The sequence below is a fragment of the Solanum dulcamara genome, chromosome 12 (assembly GCF_947179165.1).
Source record: "Solanum dulcamara chromosome 12, daSolDulc1.2, whole genome shotgun sequence".
NCBI classification, from domain to species: Eukaryota; Viridiplantae; Streptophyta; class Magnoliopsida; order Solanales; family Solanaceae; genus Solanum; species Solanum dulcamara.
In genome coordinates, this window is record NC_077248.1 from 12,791,315 (window position 1) to 12,814,015 (window position 22,701).

The following is a 22,701-nucleotide window of genomic DNA, read 5'->3' on the forward strand; positions in this document are numbered from 1 at the left end:
CCCTGAGTGTATCCTATGACAAACTAAAATATAGCTACGAATTATAGGAAAAATATAGCTAAGTAGAGTGATTTTCACTCTAAAGTAGGCTATTTCTGAAATTTTCCATACAGAGAGACCAGGCCAGGCCTATCAAGCAGATACAAAATGGGCCTGGACCAAGTTATGGCCCAGTTTTACCAACGAGAGTTGAGTTAAGAGGATTAATGGACAAAAGGGAATGGCAGCATCCATTTTCTCTAGAGTGGGTTTGCTGCAAATCAATCTGTGATAAGAGTGAGAAAGAACAACGATCGAGAAGAAAGGAAGATGAGTTTAAGGTGGTTAGAAGCTGTTCTTCCACTGGGAATCATAGCTGGTTTCCTTTGTGTTATGGGCAATGCTCAGTATTTCATCCACAAAGCTGCCCATGGAAGGGTAAATCCCCTTTTTCCAAGATCCAAGATTTGATCTTTTTCCCTTTTGGGTTTTATCGATCATCCTTTTTCCAGCATATTTTGACACCCAATTCGTTTCTTTTTCCCTTTTGGGTTTTATCTATCATCCTTTTTCCAGCATATTTTGACACCCAATTCGTTTTCTTGGGTTAATGTTTGCAGCCGAAGCACATCGGTAATGACATGTGGGATGTGGCAATGGAAAGGAGGGACAAGAAAATGATGGAGATACTTGCTACTCCTTCTTCTTCTTCTTCGTCTTAGGCATTGTTTTCTCATTATATGGTACTTTAATCAGCTGCCCTTTTAATTTTATCATTTTGTTTTGATGCTAATGAGGGAGATTTCTTCTTGTTTGTTAGACAAATTAGGGTTACGCTTCTCTTCTGTTAATTGGTTGTCAAATTTTCTTACTTTGGATTAAATTTTGATAAAGGGCGACCTTTGATGATGAAATTTCGTTCCTGAGCTTGCTTATGAGCTCGGATACTTCTCCAATGTTGGAGTTGAAAAATGAGTTTAAAATCATTTTCTTAAACAGACCTTTTATAACGTGTTGTCCCTATTAGTTCATGCCGCAGCTCGATTATTTACCTGATATCCCCATCACATGTACCAGGTAACACTGCCTAGATGGGAAAAAAATCAATCACCTAGCGGTTTCTGCCTTGGTAGGATTTTAACGTTGATCTCTTGTGGTCGACGTCTCATTTTATTGATCGTTAGATCACACCCTTGGATGCTTTTATTAGACCTACCATTCCTCCACCTACCAAAAACTTTCCTTAATTTTTTTTGAAAGAGAAGGTAATGAAACAAAGAAGTTGCTGAGGGAAAATAATACCAAAGACTTTCCGTAATTGTGCTTTTATCTTTGGCCAAATGAGCTTTTTCGATCCAGCTGTTGCTAAGGGCGAGTTTGTGTCATGGTAAAGTGGAAGACAGTCGTGGAACTCTTACAATGTCTTGGTTTATCAGGCAACTGATTGCTAATAATTTGATGACTAATCAATCATAACGTAAATAAGCAACTTTCATAAAAGTGACACTCATAATTTTCAATTCTAAAAAAAGAGTTGTACCCATGATCTTGGAGATTAGGAATCAAGGTAAAATAAGACAAGGTTGTATCTATAAATAAGTACATAAACAATGGCTGAGACATGCTTTCACATTCTGATGCATTTTCATTGTGAACTTTCTGGCTAACTTATGTATTCAGTAGTATCAGAGTTTTTTAGGGGTCCTAGTGGAAAATTAAGTTATGCTTTACAAGGTGGCAACCATATAATTTTGAAAACAAATTAATTACTCGTTCTTTGGAAAATGACAACTGGAATTGTTTGTAAAGTGATTGAAAGCTTTTCTATTTTATCTCACTAGACTCTAGAGATTCTCAGGTAGATGAGGTCATTACTCTAATGAAGAGCTATTTTCGCCGTTGCTGTTATCAGCTAAAAAACCTTTAGGAAATTATGTTCAGTTGAGAAAAGGTGGTGATTTTAAAATATTGATGGAGTATAAGAACAGTATTTGAAGGTTAGTGTGGCACTGGCAGGTATCCGAGAAAGTATAGCTTGCATCTAATCAATCAATTTTGGGCTTCATAAATGTAGTATTAAAAGAAGCTTCACTTTGTTTCCACTGTGGTTTAAAAGTTTCAACTTAAAGATCGGAGCTTCTTTAGCCTCAGTTTTAGCAGCAATAGTTTCCACTTTCCACGTTATGAGGAAAAACATTGTGTAGGTTAATCATAAGTTCTATTCTTATGTGATTACTGATTCACCCATAATCCAAAAGATCTATCATAGTTGGAAATGATTTTTTTTAGATGAAGTAATTGATTCCATTCATGGCATCAAGAAGATGCAAAGTAGTTACAAAAGAGTGAGCACTAGTATGTTATCTCTTGTACACTATCATAGAGCAAACAAAATCTAAAAAGCTATCAGGGGAATCCATTGGGGACAAAAAAACCCACCTATGTAAATACGAAAGACATTTAGCTTTGAGCACAGATTGGCTAGTTGAGAGGCCATCAAAACATCTTCTATTTATTTCATTCCAGATAGTCCAAAAGATGGAGGCTGGTATCATCTTCCAAATCTTTTTGATGGTGCTGTCAACTTTCCAGTGGCTCCAGCATTCAAAAACTTCCTTGATAGTGTTAGGCATTACCCATCTGAGGCCAAAAAGGGAGAGAAACATGTGCCATAAGTCTGCAGCAGCTGGACACTGCAGAAACAGATGGCTATGAGTTTCTGCTTCTCTGTTGCACATGTAGCATCTATTCATAATTTGAAGCTTCCTCCTTTTAAGGTTGTCCTGTGTTAGAGTGGCTTCATGCATTGCTGTCCAGGTAAAACAAACAATTTTGGGTGGAAGTTTAACCTTCCAGATTAGCTTCCAAGGCCAGTTGTCAGTGATAGCATTTAGGTCCATTGCTGTCTTGTAGGCTGCCTTCACTGTGAACTTTCCTCCATCAGTATGCCCCCATCTCTCATCTGAACTGGTGTGGTGCAATGTCATTTCCTGTGAACCTATTGAGAGCTTGTAACAGTTTGAGAAAATCCTCTATTTCCCAATCTTGCAAGTTCCTTCTGAAAGTTATATTCCAAAAATTTCCATGTCTGTAACGTTGCACTGTTGCATCTGGCTCGCTGGCTATTTGAAACAAAGCAGGGAAATCATCCTTTAGAGTGATGTTTCCCAGCCATCTGTCATTCCAAAACTTGACATGCTGGCCATTTCCAACAATCAGATGATGATTTCGTGAGAATTCATCCCAAAGCCTGCTTATGCACTTCCAAACTCCTACTCCATGTGGGCCGATTGCTTGTTTAGTACTCCAGTGGTCTTGGCTTCCATGCTTTGCCCTAACCACTTCCTTCCAAAGACTTTGGCCCTCTTGTTTATATCTCCACAACCATTTCATTAGTAGACATTTATTGTGCTTGGCCAGATCCTTGATGCCCAGCCCACCTTAGTGCTTTGGCAACATCACCTTATCCCATTTGACTAAATGAAATTTGTGCTCAGTACTATTCCCTTCCCACAAAAAGTTCCTCCTGATTTGATCCAATTTCTCCAAAGTCTTGCTTGGTAGGGAAAATAGTGACATGGAGTAAGTTGGAATGCTGCCAAGCACACTGTTTATTGAGGTTAACCTGCCACCCATTGAAAGATATTGCATTTGCCACGATGCAAGCTTCTTCTCAAACTTTTCCAAGACTCCACTCCATATGGAAGATGATTTAAATTTTGCCCCAAGTGGGAGGCCTAGGTAGGTGGTTGGAAAGGATCCAATATTGCAGCCTAGGATATCTGCTAGTTCCTCCATATTGTTCACCGCATTAACAGGATACATAACACTTTTGAGCATGTTAATGTGCAGACCTGAAAGAGCTTCAAAAATAAACAGAGTTAGATTCAAAAAGAGCACTTGATTCCTGTCTGCTCCACAGAAAATCAAAGTGTCATCTGCATAATGCAGATGAGAGATGTTCACTGGATTAACTCTTCCCACATCAAAACCACTTATCCATTGCATTTGTTTGGCCTTGTCTAGCATTCTGCTCAACCCCTCCATTGCTAAAATAAAGAGGAAAGGAGAGAGTGGATCTCCCTGCGTTAATCCTCTTTGAGGTGAGAAAAAACCAACTGGGCTTCTATTGATGAGAATGGAGTATTTCACAGTTGAAATATTGAAGTTGATCCATTTAATCCATCTTTCACCAAAATCCATTTGTCTGTGTATGGAAACGAGATAGGACCAATTCAATTTGTCAAAAGCTTTCTCAACATCCAATTTGCATAATATACCAGCACCCCCTTGTTTTAACTGCCAGTCTAGTACTTCATTTGCAATCAGAGATGCATCTGTAATTTGCCTTCCTTTAATAAAGGCATTCTGGTGATTTGAGACTAGCTTCTCCATAACCTTCTTCAATCTTTCTGCCAAAACTTTATTTTTCTTGGCATTTAGCGATAATGGGTTTTCTTAACAGTACTTTGTCACTTTCTAATGATTAATGGATGCCCCAAAGTTGGTTTAATGAATCTAGATGGTTGGCCATGTGTTTTTACCTAAGCAATGAATGTTTTGACTGAGTCTCTCATGAATGACGAAGTCAGATTTGTTTGGTGGTGGATTTGGAGGATGAAATGCCTATTTCTCACTAGCACTATGGTGATGATACTCTCCGTTGCATATTCAGTGATGTTCATTGAAAAATAGTGTAGATTCTAGGCTATCTCCTAGAGTTTGGAGATGATACAAAAAATAACTAAATCACGAAAATGGGACGTCAAAACTGTACTGGACATAACTGGGTTTATCGCAATTAAAAAATGCGATGTATAGCTCCATCCGGACTATCCTTGCGAGCGAGCATTACATCCATATGGAGCTATATATTGCAGTTTTTAATGTATGCTCCTTTAAAATCCTCTAGCTCCACCGGAAGTCGCTAGAAAATGGCCTAATCCTCCCTTATCTTGCCATTAAAACCAGTGTAAAAATTCTCCAAGCTTCCATTCTCCCATTTTTTGTACAAATTTTATTCAAATAACTGAGATGCATAGCATATTGAATGGTTAAAAAAAGATTTTGGGCTTGAAAATCAAAAAAAAGAATGGACTTACCTCAGAAAAGAGAATTTTAAATTTCATAAATAAACATAGTATTGATTACTGCTTCGCAAAGTGAGACTAAAGAAACTATAGACAGTTGATCCAAAAGAGGAGCAATTTTTTTAAAAAACACTAAAACATGCTGACTATTATGAAGTAATATATATAATCAATAAGTTAATTTAGGATTTTTTCTTGATGACCGTGGTGTCCGGACCAGCTTTCGGGCACCTCAACTAATTCTACGGGATACCTGTCACCTCCCACCAGTAACAGGTATAAGGTAACTCTGTCCACCAAGGCTTGGACATATGAGAAGAATCACCTAGTGTTTTTTTTGTCTCCATTGAGTTTTGAACCTGAGACTTTAGGGTTCTTAACCACTTCATTGACCACTAGGCCACACCCTTGGGGTGCTAATTTAGGAAATTTAGAATTGCCTCTTTTGAAGAAATTCTCAAATTTGCCAAAGTTGAGATTCACTTCTTTCTTTTTTTCTTTTCGATTTTCAAATCCAAAATCTTTTTGTACACCTGCAACATGCTATGGATCCTAGTCTTAGGAAAATTTGTTCGAAAAATGGGAGAATGGAAGTTTGGAGGAGTTATATCAGAATGGCGAGATATGGGAGATTTGGCCATCTGCTGGCCACTAACAGTCTGGATGGGACCATATATTGCAGTTTTTAATTGCGATAAACCCAATTATGTTCAGTTAACTATATATTCGTTGATCAATATTGATGATAGGGATGGATGTGGCACTCACAATGCCCTGATTCATTATGGGGTTAAATATGGGGCTATCAGAACTTGATTGCCTTTTGTTATGCAAGTGCTAATTAGAGATGTGGTACCTTTTTTTTCTTTTTTGAGATTTGGGGGTATCCAAATTTGAGCAAACATCCTTGTTGCTTTCCTTTATGCTACTAGTGTCTTTTTAGGGGTTCCCAAAGAATCTAGAAAATTCACCGATTAAATGGTGAGTTATTCCGAAAATGAGTCAATAAAATTTGGAGAGATGGATCTCGTATGTTGTTGATCAGTTAACAAACAAGGAGTTTAAACCAAAGTAAGAATAGTCGGATGCAGTCATTGACACTAGTGTCTATATCAACTCTTGTAAGTTTAGTTCCTGGTAAATTCTGGCTTTCTGAAAAAAACTTGTAGTTAATATTGTTAGAATAGGAATAGGTATATACAATCCTACTTAGAGTAGGAATAGAAATAAGAATATTAATAGGAATAGAAATAGTAAATAGTGTCCTATTAGGTAAAAAATTGTATTGTAGTGTCTATAAATAGGGTCTCTGTGTAATAATGTAGAGACACAATTCAATAATATTTTTTCTTCTATATTTCTCATATGGTATCAGAGCCTCTACGATCTTAGTAGATCATCAAAAAAAGCTTCTGCTGCCGGCGGGCGGCTATTTCCCATATGTCACCCGTCTGGCCAATGATTATGTTAGCAAAAGTCGAGGTCATCGTGTATCTTTTCGGTGACTATTTTCTCATATCTAATTTGCGTAGCACCATGTATCTTCCGGTGACTACTTTTTTTTTCATATTTAATTTGCGTAGTACTGTGCATTTTTTCAGACTACTTTCTCATATCTGATTTGTGTAGCACCGTGCATCATTCTGGTGACTACTTTTTCATATCATATTTGTATAGCACCGTGCCATCTTTCCGGTGACTACTTTCTCATATTCAGTTTGTGTAGCTCATCTTTCTGGTGACTACTTTTTCATATCCGATTTACGTAGCACCGTGCCATCTTTTCGGTGACTACTTTCTTATTTGTGTAGGATCGTGCCATCATTCCGATCTACACATATAATTTCTATTTTTCAGAAGGGTTGTGCCATCATTTCGACCCTACCCATATAATTTTATTTCTCAGATTGTGACCACTTTCAGCCATCAAATTTAACACTCTGATGCATGAGTATGTTCTGACCAATTTTTCTGTGAATTTCTTGTTCAATGTCGACTCATCTATTGATTTCAAGACGATCCATATATTTTATACCAGATTTTGAGCACTTTTTCAACGACTGCTACATTGTGAAGAAGTCTAGATGGAGCAACCACCTAGTTTTGTTGCTTAGGGGGAGTTTGGTAGCCTTGTATGTCGATTGTGTAAGTCACTCTATGGTTTGAAACAATCTTTTCAATCTCCTCCTTGGAGAGTCAGCCCTTGTCGTTGGTGATGGTGATCTTGTTCTTTTGTCTAGTAGTCTTGTCCTCAACAGAAACATTCAAGATACCATTGGCATCAATGTCAAAATCCGAGGAACTCCCCTGAGAGTAGGAGGAATACCAGAGAGTCCAAATTTGCCAAGCAAATTGTTGTCCCTGGTCCTAATTCTTTCACATTTATAGAACTGGATCAACACACTAGGTTGATTGTCTGAGTAGGTTGAGAAGAGCTGCTCTTTCTTGGTTGGGATAGTGGTGTTTCTGGGGATCAACACAGTCATGACACCATCAGCAGTTTCAAGTACAAGGGAAAAAGGTGTAACATCCAACAACAACACGTCTTCCACCTTCTCATTACCAACTCCACCATTACATTATATATTACAGCAGCACCATAAGCAACAGCTTCATCAGGGTTGATGCTCTTGCAGAGCTCCTTCCCATTGAAAAAGTCTTGCAGGAGCTGCTGAACCTTGGGAATCTTGGTGGAGCCACCCACAAGTACAACTCATGAATAGAGTTCCTGTCCATCTTAGCATCTCTGAAACACTTTTCAAACTGGTTCCATACACTTTCTGAACAGATCCATGTTAAGCTCTTCAAATCTAGCATGGGTAATGGTGGAATAGAAATCAATACCCTCATAAAGAGAATCAATCTCAACTGTGGTCTGAGAAGTGGATGAAAGGGTCCTCGTATTAGTTACATTTGTAACAAGCTAGGTACATATGACTTGTACGCACTAGCTTGAGGGGGAGTGTTAGAATAGGAATAGGTATATACAATCCTACTTAGAGTAGGAATAGAAATAGGAATATTAATAGGAATAGAAATAGTAAATAGTGTCCTACTAGGTAAAATATTGTATTGTAGTGTCTATAAATAGGGTACAACAACAACAACAACAACCCAGTGAAATCCCACAACATGGGGTCTGGGGAGGGTAGAATGTACGCAGACCTTACTCCTACCAAGGTAGGACGGCTGTTTCCTGGAGACCCTCGGCTCAGTAAAAGCATAAATGCATAAAAAATGTTAGATAAGAATAGAAAATTAAAAGCTTTATGAGAAAAACAACAAACAAATAACAAATAGATAACAAATAAATACAAATAAATAAAGACTAATAACAAATAACGATTAAATAAATAATGAAAGCTTCACAGGTAAAATTGAGTAATCAAAGCATAGAAAGTAATAAATAATAACAGAAATAACAGAAATCAGAAGTCAAAGCGCAAGAGATCGTAATGCACTACTACACCTATGAATAGAGAAGAATAACGAGACTATGAACTAGACTTCTACCCTAATGTGGGTCCTCCACACCCTCCTATCTAAGGTCATGTCCTCCGTAAGCTGTAACTGCGCCATGTCCTGTCTAATCACCTCTCCCCAATACTTCTTCGGCCTACCCCTACCTCTTCTGTAACCATCCATGGCCAGCCTCTCACACCTCCGCACTGGCGCATCTGTGTCTCTCCTCTTCACATGTCCATACCATCTCAGTCGTATTTCCCGCATCTTGTCTTCCACCGAGGCCACTCCTACCTTGTCCCGAATAGCCTCATTTCTAATCCTGTCGCTCCTGGTGTGCCCACACATCCATCTCAGCATTCTCATCTCAGCAACTTTCATCTTTTGAATGTGAGAAGTCTTAACTGGCCAACACTCCGCCCCATACAGCATAGCCGGTCTAACCACCACTTTGTAGAACTTGCCCTTAAGTTTTGGTGGCACATTCTTGTCACATAGCACTCCCGAAGCGAGCCTCCATTTCATCCACCCTACCCCAATACGATGTGTGACATCATCGTCAATCTCCCCGCTGCCTTGCATGATAGACCCAAGATACTTGCAACTACTTCTCTTTTGGATGGCCTGAGCACCAAGCCTAACTTCAACGTCAACCTCCTGAGGTGTCTCACTGAACTTGCACTCTAAGTACTCTGTCTTTGTCCTACTCAACTTAAACCCTTTAGACTCCAAGGTATGTCTCCAATCCTCCAGCTTAGCGTTAACTCCGCGGCGAGTCTCATCGATCAGGACTATGTAATAATGTAGAGACACAATTCAATAATATTTTTCTCCTATATTTCTCACAAATATGACTTCTTACTGAATCATATCATTATGTATGATTTATCGTGCAATCACACTGTTATCATATATTCTTTTATAATCTTCAGGACAAGCTATTACTTTGTACTTCTATTTCTCAAAAATGGTATCAAGGTTGTAGACCTTGCAGTTCAGGCTAATGCCAGCTATTCACAAATTTCCCATTTTGTTGAACCTAGAATCTGGAGCTGATTCGAGTATCATTTTTGAATCACTCTTTAGATTACCTTATTCAAAATTTAAGAGCGAGATGTTTATGCGGTTTAGTCCATGTTAGGTACTTCCCTGTTATTTTCTGGACCATTGTGGGGGGTGGGGGGTTAAGCTCTATTTCTTTCCAATTTTCCTCAATCAGTATCCAAGTTACTTCATCAATTTCAGAATTTTCTTCCAATTACTACAAGCTTCATCGGTATTGAAATTGTCAATAGGCATTTCTTCTTCATTGTTCGAACTAGTGAATCCACTTGACTGATTACGAGCCCTTTGTAAAGATAATGAGCTGATACAAAGGCAATGAACTGATAGTCAATGTGTATTGACTTTTAAATCCTGTCTGCCTTGCCTCATAACCAAAATATATGAGCCTGAACCCCTTTAATAATTGTCTCACTAACTAAATGCTACTGCTTAATCGACGAGATTGTTCTTTTCGATCACTCGACTAAGGAAGCTCCTGAAGACAATTTATCCATAAAGCAAAAACGAAGACACTCTTCTTTATTTATTTGTTTTATTTCTGGGCATCATGAAATGCATGGTTGACACTTGATACTGAAAAGTTGAGATTTTATAAGCTGTAGATGCATGTGACCTTGTTAATTTGATTTTTTTATCATTGTAATTCTTCAAGTTCATTGTCCCGCTTGTGTATTTTTGGAATTCCGTGGATTCCATTATCATGCTGGAATTGGAGGTGGCTCTTTTCCTACTCAGTTTCAAAATATTTGGCATGAATGAACAGTGCATTGGTTAAGATTATAACTTTCTGTTATGATGTATTCACGTGCAGCAAACTTGTACTTACATTGTACATTGTTTTGTGGCCTTGCAGGAAAAACCTGCGTTTGGGAATAAAATGGTCTTTGAGGCTCTAGATCATGTGCAAAGTACTTTAGTATCGTCGTTCTTCCTTCTCCTGTTGCTGGTTTTCCATAGCCTATGAGCTTTATGACAATGAGACAGTTGTGAAATGCTTCTTTGTTGAATCTGGTGCAGTTGTTGGTTTGTGTTTGGACATTTGCAAATTGGAATTTTCACTAGTATTCATCGACTCTCTACTTGAAAAGAGTGATTTGACTGGAATTTCTTTCTGTACCACTAAAAGCACTGTATAATTGGTACCTGGGCAAAAGATATATGTTACTTATTAGGCAAAAGGAAAAAAAAAGTTGAAAAGTTATGATAATTCAGGAAAAGGTAACCTGGAGGTGCAGATTTTCAACAGTGCCTAGAGCCCTCGAAAAATTATGATTCCGTTAATTGGAAAAATCATAATTCTAGTGGATATACACTATCTTACATTAAAATGGCAGATGAAATGATCAAATATAGTATTCATATCGTTTGGGCAAACATATATACATAAAGTCTTAGCAGAGCCAATTAAAGTGGAAACAGATCAATAAATGCATGTCTACCTACTTATGAAATAATTTTGTAGCAGAAGTTTCCGGTACAGAAAATGAATTACATATATACATCATTAATTATTTTTAACAAAATCATTTCAATATGAAACGTGCCATCATATATTCCATGAAAGGTGCTTGGGGAAATGTGCTCCACCACGTTTGTAGGAGTGTGATTTATACTACTTTATATATAGTTTTCAAATATGTAAATTTCATTTTAAAATACTTAAAAGATTCTATATCTGAATTTATGGTCAAAATGAGAAAATTTGACTCTCGAAACCGAAATATAACACATAAATTGAAACAGAGGGAGTATATCTACTTTTTAAATGAATTTCTAAACATAATTATCTTGTTTGAACAAAATCTACTAAATCCAGCTGAACAAAAGCTACTAAGAGCCCGTTTGGATTATCTTATAAGTTGTTTATAAGCTGTTTTTAGTTTTTTGAGTGTTTGACTGGCCAACTTAAAATCATTTTTTGATTAAAATAAGCCCAAAAAATAATTGGGTCTGTTTGACTTAACTTATCTAAAGCAACTTATAAGCTGAAAATAATTTATAAGCCAAAAAAAAGAAGTTGGGCTACCATAACTTATTTTTTTTAGCTTGTAAGCAAACTGCTTAAAATAAGTTAAGCCAAACAAACACCAAATCTTTAATGAATTTTCAAACTTGTGCAAGTTGATATTTTAAATATATATCTAGGGTACTGGTGCAAATATTTTAAATATATATCTTGGGTTATGTATTCAACAAGAATATAAGAAGAACAAAGATAAACAAAAAGTTTAAATATAATAAACAAATATCCAAGATCATAGAATTCACTGTGTGACTTTAAGAAATTTAATCCCCTCACTGTACTTGAGGTTGTGGATTATTTTCCCACAGGATAAAACGGATATACCTGTTAAAGAAGTAGCGGCACCTCAAACTTCAATAACTTTAGCGAACTCAAAAGTCAGTAACGAAATCATACAAAGACTCTACTTTGTTTATAAGAAATGTATGCGGAAGAGTGGGAAAATTCGATGTAGAAACTGAGAGAAAACATCTCTATTTATAGCTAACAGTAAGTGCGAATTCATCTGTTTGGAACAGTTTCATCTGTTCAAAACAGGCATGGTGTCCTTTCCAAATCCATGAATTGTCCTTAGTTAATTCTGTTTTACGAATTAATTAATTCAATAATTCTCTGAATTAATTAATTAATTAATAAATAATTCAGCGGATTAATATTAGAAAAAAAAATTTAATTAATAAGATTATCAGTCAATCGCATTAGTTGTCAAAGCCGAAGCCAAAAACAAATATATCACGAGAAACACCCTTTACTTAACTCTTTAAGAGTTAAAAGAAAGTGTTTCCTAATATAAGAATAAAACTTTTTCATTCTTCGGTCAATGAGGGAGAAATGAGTTTTTAATTTCTCTTTATTTGGTTCTCCACATTTCCCAATTCACAACTTTCTTAAACCCAACATATATAGGCATTCCTGCACATTCTTTTGAATATATGTAGGCACCCCACACATTCTTTTGCACAAATATAGGCATTCCCACACACATTCTTTTTTCATATACTTTCATCAATTAGATACATGTTAGACAAATTACAAAATGGCTGAGAAAACAGAACCATTCGTAAGTGATGGAAAATTGAAGAGAAAATCAGGATCATCTCTTGATGAAACAATAGAAAGTTGCATAGGAGAATTTGGATGGGCACAATTTTTACAAGCCATTTTTGTCTCTCTTGCTTGGTTCTTTGATGCTCAACAAACTTTTATCAGTGTTTTCACTGATGCACAATCTTCTTGGCATTGCATATCATGTAGTAATTCTTCTTCATTTATTGACAACAATTTTTGTACTCTCCCAAAGGGTACATGGGCATGGGATTTACCTGTCCAAATTTCAGTTGTTTCAGAGTGGTCTTTACAATGTGGTGGATCGATCGTTGCTGGCCTCCCCACATCTTCCTTCTTCATGGGATGTCTTACAGGTACAAGACAGATTCAAGATTTGAATTTAACGAGTTTAGTGTTTTGATAACGAGTCAAACATCTACTTCATTTTGTCCAATTTAATTTCTTCGACATGTACTACTTTTCATGATTTTTTTTTTTTTTGCATGAGCTCAACTGAATTCATTCCTAGCACTCGGGGTTCGCCTTTTGCTTGCAGGAGGTTTCCTTCTATCAACCTTAGCTGACTCCTCGCTTGGTCGAAAAAACAGCCTGATTTTGTCATGTCTTCTAATGTCTATTACTGGAGCAATCACTGCTTTTTCCACCAATATATGGATGTATTCATTCTTGAGGTTTCTTTCTGGATTCGGAAGAGCTACAATTGGAACTTGCGCGCTTGTCTTGTCTACAGAGCTCGTAGGACAGCGATGGCGTGGCCAAGTTGGAGTCATTGGCTTCCTCTGTTTCACTACAGGGTTTCTTTCTTTACCAACTTTGGCTTATATAAACAGAGGATCTTCATGGAGAATTCTTTATCTTTGGACTTGTTTGCCTACTATTTTATACTCATTCTTAGTCCATTTCATTGTTAGTGAATCTCCAAGATGGCTATATATCAAAGGGAACAAGCAAGGATTTGTCCAAACTTTAAAAAGCATTGCACCTCCAGCAACAAGAAGTAGTTTAACCTTAAGCTTTTTCGGATCGTTCATGGAATTAGAAAATCAAGAAGTACTCAACAACAACAACACGATCGATCTCTATTCAGCTATCAAGATGTTAGTGGAGAGAAATTGGTCTTTTCGTCGACTAATGACAGTGATGTTTGTTGGATTTGGTATTGGCATGACTTACTATGGTATGCCATTAGGTGTTGGAAGTTTAAATATCAATCTCTACCTAAGTATTACAGTGAATGCGTTATCCGAATTGCCATCTTCTATTTTGATTCTTTTATGTATTGGGAAGCTTAGTAGGAAAGGTTCACTACTAGGATTTGCTATGGTAAGTGGAATTTTCAGCATAGGTTGTGTTATAATTGAGGGAGGAAAATTCAAAGGATTGCAAATAGGGATTGAATTGATTTCATATTTCAGTGCGTGTACAACGTTTAGTATTCTATTGATCTACACATTGGAACTTTTTCCAACGTGTGTGAGGAACTCCGCGGTCGCAATGGTGAGACAAGCTATGGTTCTCGGAGGAGCCTTTAGTCCGATGCTAATCGCAGTTGGTAGGAACAACAAGTGGTTTTCTTTTGGTGTGTTCGGTTTGAGCATAGCAACATGTGGTTGTTTTGTTGTGTTTTTGCCAGAAACAAATGGAACAACACTTAGTGATACAATGGATGAAGAGGAGAATAATGACATAACATTTGTCTGTTAAGTATTGTTTCTGAATTCTCAATAAATTTCGACATTTCAAGTTTACTTATTTATTTATGTTATAGTTTTTAGATTGGTGCCTTTGTGGAATCTCCACACATTTCAATCATTCAATGAAATTCACACTTGTTTGAGGATATAACTTGAAAATGCAAGCTTGTATAGTTCCAAGAAGATGGAAATACTTTATCTGTCCAACAATACTCGTCCACTATTGATTTGCACAATTCTTAAAATAATATAAATAGAAGGATAGTTTTACCATATCATCCTTTGAATATAATAAATATAATGTCTTGAAAAATGTAATAAAGAAATGACTAATAATTAATAATAAAGGTAAATTAGAAACTAAATTAAAATTATCTCTTGATTTCATAAATTAGACAAATATTATTGGACATCTATTTTTAGTATAGTGATCGTGAATAGCTAGTAAAGTAGTCCGCGCTTTGCAAGGTTGTTAACTGTGACGTTCATATATAAGTGATATTGTTGTAAATTCAGTAATGTTGTTGTATATTTATCCAAGATAAAAGATTAAATTAAAATTTTGTTGTATATACATATAATAATCAACTTTATATGTGATCAAATAAAAATGATAGTTTTTTATTGGAAGTAGAACTTAGATAAACTGACTTTGTCATTACAGACTCTAACACTTTGTTTGGATGGTTGTTAGATTGTATTGTATCGTATTGTATTATATTGTATTATTTTAATAAATACAATACTTATATAGATTGTATCGTTCTTCGTTGTTTGTCACATATTCATGATTTGAATGATAAAGTTACAAGAAAAGTAGGGTACGAGGTAAAGCTACTACGAAAAGAGAGGGTAAAAGATGAAATATAATTATTAAATAATAAATAAAGACAAAATGAAAAGAAAATATTAAGGTAAAGACGCAATCACACCAAATCAATCGTTACATAAAATGAGTCTTTTCGTCGTTACCTCACGATGGATTTAAATGATATGATACAATAGAATTTAAATAACAATTTAAACAAATATTGTATTTAAACTAACAATAGAATACAACCGGTAACCACCATTCAAACAAGATGTAAAAATAAATAAAAGTATACGTGCGCCCACATGAAAATAAGTTGTTACAAAATGCATATGCCTTTTGATATATTTAGCATCAACAATAGCCCTTCTATCAAGAAAGAATCATCTATAATGCCGGTATAAGCAGTACTCTTTGGTGCTTGGTTAGATAAATATTAGTTTTTGAATACGTGCCCGCATTTTTTTAATGCTAATTAGTACAATTTTTTTAAAATAATAAAAAAATGAATGAAAAAATTGAGCAAATGCAAGAATTTCAAATGATGACCAAGCAAAATAAATCACTTAATATAAAATAAAATCTAAAATTTGAAAATGTAAGCAATAAACAACAAAGAACAAAAAGTTAAAGAGAAAAACGAAGGACTAAATAGCTTAAAAGAAAGTTGGTTATATGTGCTTAATTTAAAGGGAATTTAATTGAAGCATCTAATATAAAAATTACACCAAACATTGAGTATTTGAAAGAAGAAAGCATATTGAAGCACACGATTCTCTTTTTATGTGGAAAAGACTCCTATTAATAATAATTTTAATTTTATATATGGATATTTCCTTGTCAATATTTTGTTCATTAGCAATAAAATATTTTTTTGTGATACACAATAGTTAATTTACAATTCATATTTTTTTAACCTCAGATTATCTGCAAACGCTATAGCTTCTGTCACAGTCTCTGTCCTTCGGCTGAACACTATATGGTGTGGTGAGCACTTTGTGCACGCACTCTAATAGGCAAATGTTAGAATATTTTAAAGCTAAAAGTTTTAAATATTCTTTTTAGCCCCAAACTCTAATAGATTAATATCAATGAAACTCTCGAAAAAAGCATGTAAAGAAAATAAAGAATCAATAACTTTTCTTCAAGTCGAGAAAGTATGGTGATTATGAAAAGCGGGAAACGAAAAACTATTTATGCAAAAAATAACCTGACTATTAATAGCGGAATTAGAATTTTCATTAAGGAGATCGATATATAAAAAGTTAAAATATAAAGAGGACAAAAGAGGCTTAACATTTACAATATATATACGTAAAAACTAATTTTAACTATATATAATCAGTGTAATTTTTTGCTGAAGAAAATTCAGATAAACCCTTTGACGTACCCCTGCAATATCCTCTCTTTTTCATCTGTAACAAGAAAAACCAAAATAACAAGTCAACTAAAAAAATCAAACCGAATCAGCAAGTCAAGGTTGTATGAAACAAAAACATTTTAAATATAATAATAGAGAGAAACAAATGTATTAGATATTCTACCGTACATGTACACCTGCAGTAGCGGATCTGGAATTTTGAAGTTGTAAATGCTCTACCTATTTTTAGCATAAAAATACAATGAAATCACAATATTAACTCCGATATCTTTTCAGTCAAATTCATTATAATCGATTTGCTTAGTGCGATTTATATCTCCTATGTGATTTACGACTATTACACAGGAGCAAATCTATCCAGTATGTACCAATAGAATAGCGATTGTGGATTTTTGTTCCAATAAAAAAAAGAACTGTACAATTATTTGAAATTTGATGGTAAAAATATTTGATAAGTATATTTACTATTGTTATTCAAAGATCAGTATATTTACATTTGTCTTCGAAGTTTGCATACTTTGAAAATGAAGAATAATAACATTATAATTTACACTAGATTTATTTCCAACATCAAAATTCAGCGCAGTAATATTATACTGATATTAATTTTTATTTCAAGTTTTTACATAAATGAATAAAAATAAAATTCTCAAAAGTAAATTTAAATTATATTAAATAGATTTTCAGTCTCAAAAGTCATAAAAAGAAACTAATAGGGAAAGGGAAGTTAGCAAGGGGAAAAAAATAATCAAATTATTGAAACCAGGGAGAGGAAGAAAATAAAATAAATATTGTGTTGGAATATATATAGGAGAATTTAGGAAAAGTGAAAACAGTTTGTAGCTGATTTGAAAATAATGTTTAACAAAAATATGTCTTTTTCATTCATCAATATAATATACATATGTAAATAGAAAAAAATAAGAGGAAAGACAAAAGGTGAAAGGATTTTTAACTAATTTGACATTATATTGTTTTAATGATGAATCATGGCTTTTGGATTTATCATGAATGTGTAGTTGAAGAAAATAGAAGTGGAAAGTGACACGTAATTTCTTGGCCTTTAATATGGATATATATCTATTTTTATTTTTATTAGAATGTGTAACGAATTGTCCCCGTTGTTATGGATAAATCAATGGGGAAGAAAATCAGGCCATAAAATTTTGGATAGTAACTTGAAAATTTTTGCGTCTATGCCAGAGTTGGACGAAATTTGATTCAGGTGAGGTATAGGGTGATCAGGTAATGAATGGGGATTGAATCTATAGCTTGACTGATTTAGTTGATAACCAAGACAATACGGAGCCTGTAAAGCTTTACGGAATCACATTCGGGCGAGTAAAACTCTCAGAATTAAATTTGGCGTGAAGGGTTTATGTTAAGAAGTCATGGGATGAGGATATATTGTGATATGGGAGACCTTGAGACTCTTAACGTGCTCTTTGTCTCTACATATCCCGCCAGAGCAGGATGGTCCCGTTATGACGGGACAGTCGTGACTTAATATGGGGTAAAACCAAGAAATAGTATTTTCTGCATAAAACTGTTCTTAGGAGTTAAGAGGCGACCCAGATCACTTTTTGATCATTTTCCCAAGAATTCTCGCACCAAAAGCAAGATTATTACCCCTCCTAATTCGTATTTCGATTCCTAGAACCTAGAATCATGTTTGGTGATCATTGGGGGAGGTTTTTGACCTGAAATTTATGGTGGGAAAAACCGTAATCAGGCATAAGGATCATGAGTTTAGCCAAGGGGTGTAAAGTTGTTCTAATTCAAGTAAGCTAGGCCATTTTATTGATCTTCTGCATTATGTGTGACTGTTTTTAAACCAAGAACAAGCCGAACGAAATCGAAAAGGAAAAACTTCAGCAGTTTAGAGTTTCCAAAAGCTTGGTTTGAGGTAGGTGATGGTTTTGTCTTCCCGTATGTGTTATATGTGCTTGCTAATTGCTCCATTGTATGCATATATATATGTGAATAGGGAAAGATGAAATGAACCATACGAAATGGTTGTTTATTGTCTATGGCTTGTAATGAAATTGTTCTTTGTAGATATGACTGTTGAACTATTCATTGTATTTTTGGTTGATTGCATATGCTTGAATCGGGTGTCACGTTCAGTCACATAACTGGATTGGGTGTCACGTTCCAACACACTAACAGGTGTTTGTAGGTCCCATAAAGGGACCCTTTATTGAAATTGCAGGAAAATTGTGACTGTTAATATGTGAGTATGTTTAAGTACTGATTATGGGATGATAAGTGCTAAAATGCTCTGTATATATGTGTTTACTGTGTTGTAATTGCTTGCTCGTGTCTCACTTACTAGCTAGCCGTGTGATCCTACCAGTACATCATTTTTTTGTGTACTAATACTGCACTTGCTCTATCTTTGTTGAGTACAGGGTATCTTCAGACGGTTGTCGAGAGACCTCGCATAGAAGACCGTTAGTTGCCAATGTTCAAGGGTGAGCCAGTTCTTTTAGGCTCACCCTAGGCTTTTGTATATATTGGTCCTTCACTTAGGACTTAGACTTTCAAACATTTATTATTTTTATGACTTCTGGGGTGTATTCCCTACCTTTAGACTTTTTATTGGTTAGAAGTTTTGGTACATCGACATTCAGGTCCTAAGTGTTAATTTTCGCATATTTGGGTTGTTGACTAGATCTTTCTGAATTTATGGAAACTTTGTCTTATTTAATTATTTAAACCTGCTTCCATAACTTTAAATTGTTTGGGCTGAAATGTGGTTCTCCCACCAGAGAGTTAGTGTGGATGTCAATCACGGCTGGTCAGGATCGTGACAAAATATAGATTAAAAAGCCCCTTCTCTTTCATTAATTAGATGTTTGATTTAGTGCAGATTATAGGGCTAAAATATAATCTAATTTTACACTTTAAAATTTTCCATACAAATTATACTCTGTGATGTGCATCTCTAGCATTAGAGATTTGCATCTCAATTTTGAAAGCGCACTCCTTCAATTTGTAACGTGAACATGATTTGGTGAAATAATCCCAATAAAAATAGTAAAGGGTAGAGAAAGAAGTAACAACGAACATATATTGTTGGGTTTAAGTAAAGTTTAAGTGAAGTGTGAATGGAAAATAAGAATTGAAAAATTTGGGGAAACCAAATGAAGGGAAAATGAAAAGTCATTTTTTCCCTCATTGGTAGAAGAAAGAAAAAGTCTTGTCCTTATATTAGGAAAGAGTTCCTTTAACTCATAAAGGGTTAAGTAGAGGGTACCCCTCGCGCCATCGTCATCGTTGCTCGCTAAACTTCGGCTACAACTACGACTTCGGCAAATGGCAAATGATGTGATTGATTGATAATTTTTTAGATAAAATTTATTTATCAATCTCATTAATTAATTTCCTTTTTCTTTAATATTAATCAATTGATTATTTATTGATTAATTAGTTCATAAAATTAATTTGAATTGATTAAATAGCGAAATTAATAATGGAATTAACTACTTCTCGAAACGCTATTAATTTGAAATCGCGGATTCAGAAAGGACTTGTTCCTTCCGAACAGGTATTTTCATTCGCCGAAGGGACCTGTTCCTTCTGAACAGATGCTTCTCTTCGCAGATTCAAAAAGGACCTGTTCCTTTTGAATAGACACTTCCCTTTCCAAAAGAAACCTTGTTAGCTATAAATAGAGAGGCCTCCTCTCAGTTTTGATCATCGAAATTTTTTCTTCTCTTCTGCATATATTTTCTTATAAATAAAATTATGTCTTTATGTGATCACGTTGCTGTTTTCTGAGTTCGCTGATATTATACAAGTTTGAGGTACCTCTACTTCTTTAATATTTTATCCTGGAAGGAAATAATCCATAACCTTGGGTACAGTGAGGGGATTAAATTTTTTAAAGACACACAATGAATTCTGTGGACTCGGATACTGTTTTACTTTTCATTTTTAGTGTTTCTGGTTTGCTAACCTTAATACAAGAGATAACAAATCCCCCATATAAATGGGGAATGGCTATTGTTTAAAACATATGCATGAAAAACTATGTGATTCGTAAGTAAGGATTAATTGCATCTGAATAAGTAGGTTTTTCTTTGAACTTTTCATAGTGAACATATATCGGATATACTCAGGTAATCAGTAGATTTGATATCTTTGAACCGTCGAGCTTTGGTGTATACCTAGACAACATAAGTCACACAATTAACCCTTTAACTGTTTTGTTGTTCTCATTGATTTGTTCGTTTCAGCCATGAACACTTCCTGATTCATAAGTGCATAAAGAACTGGCCGTACAAGATTCTCCTTGAAGCGGCTTACACTTCACACTTACATAGGTGATATCTAAATGTGTTATCCCATAAAAACACTATTTGATATGCCTTGTATCAAACTTAGATATCATGAAAAGGTCCTAATGCCTTATCCTTGTTACTGAACATTGTCACATCATGAGAATGGATCATAAAAAATAGTTAACAATGTTGAACCATCATAATGACTTTGTTTGATCTCCTTGAACCTAGATCTTGGGATCTCCAGTCTTCTAGGTAGAGTTACCGCCATGATGATTTGTCCTAGGTCATAATCTCATTCCCTTTGATGATCGCTCAACTACCTCTCTAGTTAGGCCTTTTGTAAGTAGATCCGATGCATTATTCTTTGATTTTACATAGTCAATTGTGATAATTCTACTAGAGAGTAGAATTATCTTAATTGTATGTGACGAGACTTATCGTTATACATAAAGCTCCCAACTCTTCCTATTACAGCTTGACTATAAAAAATGTATACATATAAGAGCCATTGGTTTGGGTCAAAATAGAATATCTTCTAAGAAATTATGCAGCTATTCTGCTTCTTCACCGGCCTTGTCTAAGGCTATGAGCTCAGACTCCATTGTAGAGCGAGCTATACATGTTTATTTGAATGATTTCCAAGATATCGCTCCTCCACCAATGGTGAAAATGTATCCACTTGTGGACTTAGTTTCATTTGACCCAGTAATCCAATTTGCATCACTATATCCTTCAATAACTCCTGGATACTTATTATAATGCAAAGCAAAGTTTTGAGTGTGTTCTAAATACTCCAAAACTAGTTTCATTGCCATCCAATGATATTGATTGGGATTACTTGTGTATCGACTCAATTTACTTATAGCAGAAGCTATGTATGGCCATGTACAGTTCATGATGTATATCAAACTTCCCAACACTCTTGCATAATCCAATTGAGCCTGACTTTCACCTTTATTCTCAGCAAGATCAAGATTCACATCAATTGGTGTTTTTGCACTTTTGAAGTTTAAGTACTTGTATTTTTCAAGTACCTTTTGGATATAATGAGTTTGAGACAATGCTAGACCTTGAGGAGTTTTGTGAATCTTAATTCTCAATATCAAATCAGCAACTCCTAGATCTTTCATATCAAACTTACTAGAAAGCATACGCTTAGTAGCATTTATGTTTGCAATGTCATTACTCATTATTAGCATATCATCCACATATAAACAAACAATGACAACTTTGTTTGAAGTGTCTTTAATGTAAACACATTTATTACATTTATTAATCTTAAATTCATTTGCCAATATGGTTTGGTCAAATTTCGCATGCCATTGTTTGGGTGCTTATTTTAGTCCATATAGTGACTTAACAAGTTTTTACACTTTCTTTTCTTTACCGGGAACACAAAACCCTCGGGTTGTTCCATGTAAATTTCTTCCTCCAATTCTCCATTTAAGAAAGTTGTTTTACATCTATTTGATGGATTTCAAGGTCATATACTGCAGCTAGTGTAATTAACATCCGAATGGATGTAATCCTAGTTACAGGTGAGTATGTATCAAAATAATCAAAGCCTTCTTTCTGTCTAAATCCTTTGACGACAAGTCTTGCCTTATACTTGTCAATTGTTCCATCAACTTTTATTTTTTTTTTGAAAATCCATTTTGAACCCAAATATTTATTTCCTAGAGGAAGATCAACCAATTACCAATTATGTTTACTCAAGATTGAATCAATCTCACTATTGAAAATCTCTTTTCAAAGGGATGAGTCCGCAGCGGACATAACTTCTTTGAATGTTTGAGGCTCTTATTCAAGAAGAAATATTACAAAATTAGATCCAAATGA

The 22,701-nt window shown here is 35.0% G+C and overlaps 2 protein-coding genes and 1 pseudogene across 2 annotated transcripts; 2 read left to right on the forward strand and 1 right to left on the reverse strand.

Moving 5' to 3' along the window:
• The first annotated feature begins 220 nt into the window (after positions 1-220).
• LOC129877216 (NADH dehydrogenase [ubiquinone] 1 alpha subcomplex subunit 1) lies at positions 221-10,700 on the forward strand. The gene is made up of 3 exons (XM_055952703.1): positions 221-417; positions 600-722; positions 10,450-10,700. Exons 1-2 carry the CDS (start codon positions 310-312, stop codon positions 699-701), a joined length of 210 nt encoding a protein of 69 aa, XP_055808678.1. The 5' UTR covers positions 221-309; the 3' UTR covers positions 702-722; positions 10,450-10,700.
• On the reverse strand, positions 7,152-7,930 carry LOC129877217 (heat shock 70 kDa protein 4-like; annotated as a pseudogene).
• A 1,892-nt stretch (positions 10,701-12,592) lies between the features above and the next one.
• Positions 12,593-14,532, forward strand: LOC129877229 (organic cation/carnitine transporter 3-like). Its single transcript, XM_055952717.1, has 2 exons — positions 12,593-13,040; positions 13,223-14,532. Exons 1-2 carry the CDS (start codon positions 12,656-12,658, stop codon positions 14,389-14,391), a joined length of 1,554 nt encoding a protein of 517 aa, XP_055808692.1. The 5' UTR covers positions 12,593-12,655; the 3' UTR covers positions 14,392-14,532.
• Positions 14,533-22,701: the final 8,169 nt, after the last annotated feature.

Bases quoted from the DNA above. Each gene is read 5' to 3' on its own strand.
- LOC129877229 (XM_055952717.1), top strand. From the start codon at position 12,656: ATGGCTGAGAAAACAGAACCATTCGTAAGTGATGGAAAATTGAAGAGA. The intron at 13,041-13,222 runs GTACAAGACAGA...TTTTGCTTGCAG, and splicing joins CTTCATGGGATGTCTTACAG to GAGGTTTCCTTCTATCAACC.
- LOC129877216 (XM_055952703.1), top strand. From the start codon at position 310: ATGAGTTTAAGGTGGTTAGAAGCTGTTCTTCCACTGGGAATCATAGCT. The intron at 418-599 runs GTAAATCCCCTT...TAATGTTTGCAG, and splicing joins ACAAAGCTGCCCATGGAAGG to CCGAAGCACATCGGTAATGA.